The sequence below is a fragment of the Austrofundulus limnaeus genome, unplaced genomic scaffold (assembly GCF_001266775.1).
Source record: "Austrofundulus limnaeus strain Quisiro unplaced genomic scaffold, Austrofundulus_limnaeus-1.0 Scaffold161, whole genome shotgun sequence".
Lineage (NCBI taxonomy): Eukaryota > Metazoa > Chordata > Actinopteri > Cyprinodontiformes > Rivulidae > Austrofundulus > Austrofundulus limnaeus.
Genome location: NW_013952563.1, coordinates 374,846 through 386,173, shown reverse-complemented (window position 1 = coordinate 386,173; position 11,328 = coordinate 374,846). Strand labels below are relative to the sequence as shown.

The 11,328-nt window shown below is 40.3% G+C and overlaps 1 protein-coding gene across 1 annotated transcript in view; it reads right to left on the bottom strand.

The window, feature by feature from the left end:
• Nucleotides 1-11,328, bottom strand: part of rims2a (regulating synaptic membrane exocytosis 2a) — a gene marked incomplete in the record, with an annotated part of 146,644 nt that overhangs the window by 56,589 nt on the left and 78,727 nt on the right. Inside the window, 1 exon segment of the mRNA XM_014017099.1 lies at nt 4,971-5,071. Within this exon segment, the coding sequence (XP_013872553.1) occupies nt 4,971-5,071 (101 nt within the window).

Below are 11,328 nucleotides of genomic sequence, written 5' to 3'. Positions count from 1 at the left end.
GGTGAATGCCACAAATTCTCCTAAATCACTCGTACGCACAACTTAAGAACAAATCTGTGCGTACGAACGGTTCTTGCATGAGGCCCAATGCCTTTTATCTTCAAGTCCATCTTCTATCCCATATCTAAAGTCAAGTTTGCAGAGGCAATAGGTCCAGGGACCTGTTGCACAAAACCAGTAGTGGTTTCTGGCATGGTCAAGGTGGGCAGTTGGCCAGGGTAGCATCTGGTCAAGGCGCAAGAGCAACTGGCCAAGCCCCTCAAAAAGTTTGCCCCGCCCCTCAAAACATTATTACGGTTTCCTTTCCTATCACCCACTCACATACATGTCAACCTCTTCGGACGTTTACCTGTATAAAGAGCCTCAAAAATCCGTAAATTTTGCAAAAAATCTGTACAACTCGCACCCGCGGTGGGGGGGGGCTGAAAGCGGAAAAGGTTCAAAACTTAATTCTAGTGGATGAACAAATTGGAAGATGGCTATTTGATGTTATTTGTTGTTTTTTAATCATCCTGCAGACCTGACATGTTAGATAAATTTGAAAATGAGGTTTTGAAAAAATTCGTAAGACTTGAAAAAATCAGTAAGATTGCTCTATATGTCCATATACCTGCAAAATGATGTAAAATCCTTATAACTTACGGACAATCCGTACAAGTTGATGCATACACTCACAGAAAGAGGGCGGTGCCCTCTGCCAGGTGCAGCGAGTGTAGCCTGCGGCTGAGAGCCGACACACACAGCGTGAGAAAGAAAGGGATGGTAGAGGGCGACGGGAGATTCTCTGATCTTATTTGTAGGGTCAGGGAGTGGAGCCACGGAGGGATGTATCTAAATGTGTTCCTAATAGTAGTTCATGAAGTAAGAACATTTCACTAATAATATAGTGAATATAGCCATCAGTTCACAGCTTATTTGTGTGAATTTGCTGAGAAAGTTATAAAAAATCTAATCTGCACACCAAGGAAGGTGAATTAGTTTAGGCCCAAGTTGTTTTGACTCGTGAGGGATGGGCAGTGATAACCTACTACTTGAGTGCTTGAGTGCCAATTACACATGAAAAATGGACAAGAAAAGGTCAAAACTGTCAGGTGCTGAGATTAGGAAAAAGAGAAAAAAAGGAGAGGAGAAATGAGCAAAAGATAAAGGTATGCAGCTGTATCATGTCTTGAAGCATGAAAGGTGTTATGTTACAGCCTGTTGCAAAAATAGGCTTACTATTATTTAGTAACGCTAACGCAAGATGCTAACTATTTATACTTTGCTGCTTAGGACAACATATTTGGTTTTCAGCAGAAAATGCTACTGTTTTGAAGAGTGTAACCCCAGATTTACACTACATGTGACTTTGCTCCGCTTCGCTACGGTGCGCAGGCTGCAGCTGTTCGTTTGTGCCCCAATTTCTACAGCCTCCACTCCGCTCAGCACAGCTCCAGTGCGACACACAGAGGAGGAAGCGTGTGCAGGAAGGAGATTGCGCGATAAATCCAGTGATAAATGTGGAAGTCAGAGCAAAAAAAATTAATTCTGTGAAAGATGAACTACAAATACAGCTGTAAACATTGATATAAAAAGCTTTTGATATCTATGGTTGAAACTGTTTCGCTGTCATCTTTTTGAAACTTCTGCTTTCAAAATAAAATCCATGTGTATCGTGTGTGTACACATATGCTTCATGCTCCATGTTGCCATCTGTAAACAGAACCATACATTCTGATAGCATTTGCGTAGAAATATATCCATAGATTGATTAATATAGCTGGGATTTCGATGTTATTCCAATAAATTACTCTGCCTTATGGTGTCTTATTTTGAAAATATGGATGTTGTGCTTGTTCCTTTTCCTGTTTGTGCGACATGATCTTTGTAGATTGACTCCGGAGCAGCTCCGGCATCTGGCAAAAATAGGATCTGTTCTAATTTTGAAGGATTGCCATCCGCTCACTGCCGCAGTGCGCAGCCAGTGTAAATACTCTCATTGATTAGAATGGTTGCATATTTGCTGCGGAGGACGGACTGGAGCAGAGTGGAGACACATGTAGTGTAAATTGGGGATGTCTTCTCACTAAACTAAACTATACACAGGGAACACAGAAACACTAGAAAAACCAAGGTAAAAATAAACACGGACCATGATACAAACATTTTTTCCAGCACTTTAGACAGAAAGGGGAGGTGGAAAACAGGATGAAAATTAGAAAGGATCTCTGGATCCAGATTGGATATTTTCAAAAGAGGTCTGATGATAGCAGTTTTGAGAGATAATGAAATGTGGCCAGATTTTACCAATTTATTATTTAAGTAATCAATGGACTTATGGCAGATTGATTATATTTTATGAGAACCATAGCGAAAGGATCCAAGGGTACAGGTTGATGGCTTAATTTTCTTAATGATTTTCTCAACTTCACTATAAGCAACTTCAGCAAAACAGCTAAAGGACACAGGATGGAGACGGGTAGATGGGAGAGGGAGAACAAGAAAGCTAAAAGAGCTGAGATCGAATAGTGTTCACTTTGCTCTTAAACAATTAAAGAAACATACTGCATTTTAGATCAAAGATTTCAACAAGAAATTTAAAATGGGATTTAAGAGATGATTACTTGTAGAGGAGATCATGATAGCATGATAATGGATTTATCTTCCCCCTAGTCCTCAGACTCTGCCCCTACAAAGGTGGACATAGTGAACTTATTAAGGAGATCCACGAAGTACTCCTTCCACCCCGGAACAATATTCTCAGACTGGATCAGCAGTTTTACACCCAAACCGAGCACATGGAACACGGACCATGGAAAAGGACATGTGAAGAAATCTCCTTGAGGTGTGAGTTGAAGATGGAATGGACAGTGCCTCAATCTAATGCTTCAAGTTCACCCTCACTATGTTTGGGTTTGCCAGGTCTGTTCGGCAGCCTCTCCCACATACTTTATAGGACCACCCGATGCTTGAACACGGTGTTCATTATGGACATCCAACGTCTAACACAGAAGTCCAAACAGAACATGGTTCAGGTTCAAATCAGGCTGTTACTCCCTATCACCCTCTTCCAGAAAACTCCCTCATTGCCCACATTGGCATTGATGTCGCCCAGCAGAACAAGGGGATCTCCAGAAGTCACCCATTTCAGGACCCCATTCAGACACTCAGGAAGGCCTGGTAATCTGAACTGCTGTTTGATGTATAAGCACAAACAACAGCAAGAATCTTCCCTCTAGCTCTGTGAGGGAAAACTCCAAGATTGAGGTACTCACCTGGAGGCTTGTGAGTATCCCCAAACACATCTTTCTCCCTGGGCAACTCTAAAGTTTCCAGCCTCTCTCCAGGAGTTGGGTTCCAGAGACCAAACTGTGTAGTGATGATCCCATCTATATTCAGTTAGGGTGTATTCAGACCAGGAAAGTCCTTTGGTCCAATTGTTTGGTCCGGACCAAAAATGGACTATTTTTTTTCGTTTGGTGCATTTTGCATTCACATTGTGCTTTTTTGCAAATGAACTATAACTTGTAAACAAAGCCACGAGTGTGACGATCATTGCTCCCATTGGACAAAAAAAGGACGGGGGCGGGACTGAGCCACAGATCCAGAAGAAAACAAGGAAGTCCTGCATGCTGCGGTTCTGATGCGCACATTTTACTGATAGTGCAACTGCAATAGCATTTAAAATGTCAGAAGCAGCTAATTTAATGGTGGTTCCGTGATGATATTCTAATTTTGGAGCGGCGTCAGTAAATGTGTCCCGCAACCCAAAGGAGACGAGGTGCTCTCTGTGTTCTGACCCACTACATGCTGCAGCAGAGCTGCTAACAGGAGACGACGAATCAGGTATGTTTTCAGTTTATTTAGCTCAGCAACGGTAGCCTGCGAAGTCCAAAAAGGTGCATGTTTAATGCAGTTGGTTCGGTTAGAGTCCGGTCTGTATTCACACCAGAAGTGAACTGAAGCGAACCACACCAGAGTTCATTTGGAAGCGGACCGAGACCACCTCAAAAAGCAGGTCTCGGTCTGATTGTTTGATCCGCACCAGAGTTCGCATGAGTGTATTCACACCTGCACAAAAGGTCTAGACCAACGCTGGAAACGAACTCTGGTTCGTTTAAAGCGGACCAAATTATCAGGTCTGAATACGACCTTAGTATCGCTCAACCTCACAAACAAGTTTCTGCTCTTTAGCCACCAGTAAAGTGACAATCTATATTCCTAGAGCTAATCAACCCCACCAGGAATCATCATGGCCATGGATCCTCACTTGCTTGCCAATTGGCTTGCATCGTACCCAATCTTGACAGTCCTTGCACGTGGTGGACCCTGTTTTTCTTTCAGAGCCTCAGAAGTCAAGACTCAACCTCCAGGCGCTCCTTGGCGGGCCTTCCCTTGGCCTGGCTTCACAAAGTCGCTCTGGTTTTCCTTTTACGAGAGACATATTCAGATACATATTGTTTTGACCATCAAGGCTTTTAATTTGCTCTTATTTTGATCTGAGACCTGTTTGCCATGGGAGTRCCTACCAGAGGCTGATGCCCCCGACGTCACAGCCCTCTGTTTCACCAAGGTTCTCAACCCCTCCAATACATTAAGATGGCACCTCTGTGGAATCTTTTACAGTATTTACTTTTTAGATTTTTCTTTGTCTTAATCAAGACAATACATCCAGTATTGTCTGCTGTGGACATCAAATTTCATTTTTTGGGTCTTTTGATTTTCAGCTAAAAGATTTTATTTTGAATTTGGACCTGCACAGCAGGTCCTTGTGTTAAATACATATAAATTGTAATATGAAGAAATAACAAGCATGTCTATAAAATAAACAGTTTACCTAATGTTTGTCCACTTTTGAACTTGTTTAAAGTTTGTACATGCTGACTTTAAGCAAACCTAACTGCACATGCATTGTGTATGCTTTAGTATGTGTAGTTCTGTGTTAACCTGATGTACTGAGTCTAGCATCCAGTGTATTTGGACGTTTTTACCTTGTGGTAGTCCTGTTCCAGCCTGGAGTCAGAGCCTGCCCCGTGCTTGTATTTGTTCATCTTTAGTTTCATCTGCCTGGTCTTCTCCTCCATGTCCATACCTGAGCACAGAGACAGATCTCGGTCACATAGGAACAGATATTATGAGAAGAGTCTGAAGGAGGAGAAAATTGTTGTGATGAGAGACAAGCTTCAGCTGAGCTATGAGCCGTAAGCCATGACAAGGACAGATCTAATGGGAAAAGCTGAATGGTTGGCTGTTATAACAAAAAAAAAATACATACAWATTTGTATAGATAAGCTGCAGAATATATCCTTCTATTTTCTTTCTAATTATTCAAATCCCAGACCTAATGTCACTGAAATATTGTTTGTTAAATTTAGTGCATTAGTCCTATACTAATATCAGGATCAGAATGAGAAAACAGATATTTCTTTGACAACAAATACAACTTTAAATTTACCAAAATGCAATACTTGAAATCATTCCTTCATCTTGTTTAACCATTCCATACCTTTAAAATATAAGACTCTGCCCTTTAATGCATTTTGTTCTTTGTGCATTTAGATGCAATTTCTTGTAATCAGGATGAGCTTAGATGCAWCTATTACCACTGCTAAAACACATTTCCCTTTATGATTAAACAAAAATGACAACTCACAACCAAACACTTTCTACTAGAACCTAAAGGCTCTCTGGCTGCAACACTTCCAATCACCTCAGTTTGCCCTTTGTCTTTACTTCTGTGTCACATGAAGATAATGATTAAGCAAATGTAAACGCACACAAACAGGTGCCATGCACAAATACAATTTGCATGAACAAACACACACCCATCCATCCACACATACTGTACGTACATACAAACACACACACACACACACACACACACACACAAAGGAAATACAAGCTAAAGCAGACAAAACCCTGCATAAGCAAGGGAAAATTGATTTTTTTGTATCAGTTAAAGTATAAAAGATGTGTTTAACGTGTTGGTTTTATCTTGAAGGTCATAGAAGAGGAAATGTTCACATGAGTTTAAAAAATAAAATCAATTTTATAAGGTGGGTTGTGTGAAGTTACCATCCCTGCAGACAACAATCAGAACCGACAGTCTGGAGAATCAGGGGGAAATCCTCACAGAGTACAAACAGCTACTGAAACTGGGGTCAGTTTACAAGCTCMTAGAACAACCCCAATCTCAACAAATACTATATGGAGGTTCATGCAAGCATTTTTTAAATTAAACATTCACACTGACAGCAATTATTTACATACGGTGATTAGAGATATTTATCATTAAAAGAACTGAAATTTAAGAAAAGCAAAGGTTTCTTTCTCAGATGTAATTTAAAGCTATTTTTTCTGTTTGTAAAAAGGTTTAAAACTGAAGTTTGACCTTTACCTAGAAGGAGAACAATGGAAACATTTTTAAAACTTGTGACCGACAACATCACCTTAACAGCTTACAAAAATGGAGTAATGTACAAATAAATTTACTGTCATTTACTGCCTGCAGCTGGGTGATCATGCAACTGCCCGTGTCTGCATCCATGTTTGTCTGTTAGCAAAACATCTCAATAACCACTTAACGTATTTGATTAAAACTCTCAGAAAATAATATTTGGAGGTACATCTACAACTAATTCACTTTTATGAGTCAATCCATTTAAAGATGACATCACAGTTAATCATCTTAAGGCAACACAACAATGGCTATGACTCAATAATGAGCTAAACTTTGATGTGATATGATAGTAGCAGAGAGTCATTCCCAACACATACTTTGAGAGCTAACTTTAACATGCAAGATGATAGACTATATGCTTTCCTTAACAGAAGGCTCCTTTCATTTGGAAAATAAACCAGTTTTTTACTAAGTTTATATAATAAGTGTCCTGATGCATCTCAGTAATCCAGGTAAAAAATCAAAAAGAAAAAAATTGTATAGGTCCTCTGGACGGGTTCTTCTCTAATGAAACGTTTCGTCTCTCCTCCAAGAGACTTCTTCAGTCTGAGAGTTTCAGGCAAAATTCAGGCTTTTAAGCACTGCCTCCAGGTGACTGATACTCACATAACATGGCTATCGTTGACACCTAATTAACACCTATTGTTAACAGGGGGTGGAGTGATACTGGCAATAGCCGCACTGTAGAAGGGGGACAACTGAAAACGGAGGCCTCCACCTCTGTTTAATGATGGACGGTCTTTCTTCACAAAAATGGCTTCTTTTACTCCTCTCTCAAATCAATTATTCTGTATTATTATTATTATTATCATTCCGGTTATTCCGTATGTTGCGAGMGTTTCGGAGAAACTGAGACGTTTATTTTCTAAACATGATGTCCCAGTGGCTTTCAAACCCCAAAACATATTACGGCAAAGACTGGTTCGTCCCAAAGATCTGGTGCCCCGGCACAAAGAGAGCAATGTTGTATATGCTGTTAAGTGCCAGGAGGACTGCGACCAGTTATACATCGGGGAAACAAAGCAGCCACTGTTCAAAAGAATGTCCCAACACAGAAGAGCTACGTCTAATGGCCAGAACTCTGCAGTTTTCACTCATTTACAGGCCAGCGGTCACTCTTWCAGAGATGAGGATGTTCTCATTCTTGTTAGAGAGGAACGTTGGTTTGAGAGAGGAGTAAAAGAAGCCATTTCTGTGAAGAAAGACCGTCCATCATTAAACAGAGGTGGAGGCCTCCGTTTTCAGTTGTCCCCCTCCTACAGTGCGGCTATTGCCAGTATCACTCCACCCCCTGTAAACAATAGGTGTTAATTAGGTGTCAACGATAGCCATGTGATGTGAGTATCAGTCACATGGAGGCAGGGCTTAAAAGCCTGAATTTTGCCTGAAACTCTCAGACTGAAGAAGTCTCTTGGAGGAGAGACGAAACGTTTCATTAGAGAAGAACCCGTCCAGAAGACCTATACAATTTTTTTCTTTTTTTTTTCTTTATTTAATAAGCATCTCTAAGAACTCTAAAGTAGACCTGTCAAGATAACTATTTTTGCTACAATAAATTGTTTTAGAAATGATCACGATAAACAATAATATATTGTTTGGGGACCATTTTAAACTATTATAATGCCCCTTGGCTTACAAAGCTGACAGAAGTTTAGGAAATTTAAATAGGTTAAAAAAAAGTACGAACTGACCTGGACCAGAGTAGAGAGAAAAAAAAAACAGCTACTGAAGCTATGAAATGACTTCCCACCTCCTCTATCCAAGCCGGCACAATTTATTCTGTCTTCCTCTGGCTTCATAAAATAACTCACGCCACTTCCAAAATTTGCGGAGTTTTACGAGATTTACATATGGTAGTGTAAAAAAACAAATCAAAACAAAAACACCTCCAGCAAACCCAATGTTTGGCACGATGCCAGCAAGAAGAAGCCATCGTAAAACTGAATATGCTCCTCTGGCTAAATGCATGTTCACAGGGCTCTCATGCTACAGAGGTTAGAGACCATGCACCTGACAAATACACTCCTTCCCACGTAAAGGAGTAGAAAACATGGAGACACAAAGAAAACAAGCAGGAAAATAAAAATGATCAACCTCATTTTAACTTATTGTGCAATTAATTGATTTATAGTTTAACGTGACAGGCCTACTCCAAAGTTTCTTCAAAACTGTTTCGACTGTGGTTGTTTGTATGGGTCTACTTTAACAGGTTACAAATTGTGGGAGACTACTGTGCAAATATGCGGCTATAGGGACATTAACCTAAAGAAGACCACATGTCTTATGTCAATGCCTGCTCTAGAAAAAACAATGTGGCAACATCTCAATCATGCTTTTGTGAACGTTGCGCTCACACAGTTTGTCCACAGCAAAGTAAAGTCAGAGACATGACAGAGAAGCCGGCAGCGCCGTCTAAAGACCAACATAAAAAAGGACATAGAGCACAAGAACATGGAGCCAGGCAAAGCAGGAAAACTGTAGAAAAAGCAGCTGAGATGAAGGAAGGCGGGTGGAGGAGAGCAAGCAGAAAGATGAACAGAGAGGATAAAAGTAGAAGAGTGGACGTCGAGTCAGAAAAAAAGAAGAAGAAACAGACCTGAGTTCGTCCAACTTGGTGAGTCCATGTCTTCTGAGTTCATATCGCAAAATGGACAGACACAGACAGAGGAGAGGAATGTGGATGCAAGAGGATGAACACAGGGTGTGAGGGGTGGGTACCATGTGGATGGAAGAGGGTGACACCAACATTGAATATGTCAGGTATAGGGTTAGTGTGAGGAGGAGGTTGATGAGTTTTAGGAGGGAGGGAGGGGAAAGGGGGAACACAACACAACAACAATACAACACAACAATGACAAAACAACAAACACAGAAGACACAAACAAAYTCATATGTCCACCAACAACAAACAAAATTTGCCATGGGTACAGTGAGAAGTCAGAACAGAGCAGGAGGGAGTGAGGCCAGGAGAGGCTAAAATGGAACCCAAGAGTTTAGTTGTTAGAAACTGCAGAGAGAAGATTTGGAAGGGCGAGGTTCTGCGCTTTTTAAAGAAAAGAGCTGAAACAGTAAAGAGACGTTAATGGATCGAAACCGCCGCAAACTGGAGACCTTGCTGAAGGCAGGTGAGGAGATGGAGGAGAGAGAGGAGAAGCGGGGCAAAAGGAGAAGTGGATGGCACTTCTGCATGGAGCAACTGTTCGGAGACAGCCTAGAAAAATCATATAAAAGAAAGGAAAATACCACAACACAAACTGAAAGCACAGAGCAGCAAGCACACCAAAGAGAAAGCCAACTGTCTCGGTGTTTCATCAGAAAACACAAAGAAAAATAAAGACAGATGCTACCTAGTAGCAATGTAGAGTGTGAGAGTTTGCAGTAAAATTGAAAAACCCACAGGCAGACATGCAGGAGCCAGCTATAGTATATTCTGGCAAGAACAATATGAAACAACACACTGATTTCCTACTTTTAGCCATCTAGTATCTTTAGTTTTGATGATCATGTTCACATCATTTTCTCATTCATTCATATAATCCACATTTCTACAGCTGAATCTCCATCAGCTCAGCCAGCTGACACCAACCAAGATACTGACTCTTTGGGTTCATCAGTCAAATAAAGTCTTGTTTCATCTGCAAACGTCTAAACACTTCCATGACGTGCTCTGAACCAGTGCAAGGCAATCATTCATGGACTGGCATGACCTCAGTTTATGGGATGAATATTGTTGAGCAGCATTAGCCAGCACCCCCCCCACACACACACACACACACACACCCATCTCATCCCTCTCAGAGTCACTATGAGTTCTGTTCTCCAGCCTGAACAAAAAGATCCTCTCTTTGAGCTGAGAAAACTCCCTTTCTGCCTTAAACACGATTTGTTTTCAAATCCATAAATAATAATGAATTAGAATTAAAATACAGTATGATACATCTGAGTCCCACTTTTCTTCTCTCTGTAGCACCAATAGTTATATTAGGCAGTCAAACGCTAATGAAAATAAGAAATAGTGTTTCCCTTACATCAACTACCAGCAGGTCTTTAAGGATATAGTAAAATGAAAATGTGAGCAAGTATATAAATGTACTTCGACAACTAGAACAACAGGTGTTGAAGGCAAAAAAAACTTTGTTCTTTGACAAAAACCTGTATCCAAACCCCACAGAAATAGTCCCACAGTCCACCACTGTGGTAATGTAAAACCTGTTTGTTTGTTTGTTTGTTTGTTTGTTTGTTTGTTTGTTTGTTGTATGTTTTTGCAGCCTGGCAGTGCCAATATCTTAGAAATGTTTCAAAGCAAAAGGGGCCTCAAAGAGCTTCAACAATATCTACATTTTACTAACATATTAATTAAAACARCTAAAAGATCATGTAGCCAGTAGATGATAAGAGAATGGAGAAGTGTTCTCAGGAATGACATTGAAATCTTAATACTATAAAAATGACATCACATGCACAAACAATACACACACACACAACACACAAACATGTACTGGATGCATAGTTGTATACATGTATGCTTGACTTTAAAGTATAGATCTTAAAAAGTGAGAGCTTTTTTTAAGGCAATCTGATTTTATTTCTGTTTGTGAGCATAAGAATCAGTTCATAGCTGCACTGCAAATCCACACAGCAGAACAATCAGTAGAAAAAAACTGAAACATTGCCATCCAGAGGCAAAACAGGAAAATGCAAGTCTTTATATAAATCAAAGTATTTTTACAGGTCAAGTAAAATATATCAAACAAGTTCTTGTCCSCATTCAAAGTGCTTTTATTCAGCAGACATTGTTTAGGTCACATTTTGGAAAGACTAAAATGAAGCTGATAGAAAACCCTCTCCGCACATCTCTTTATGACTACATGAAAAGTAAAGTACAACAA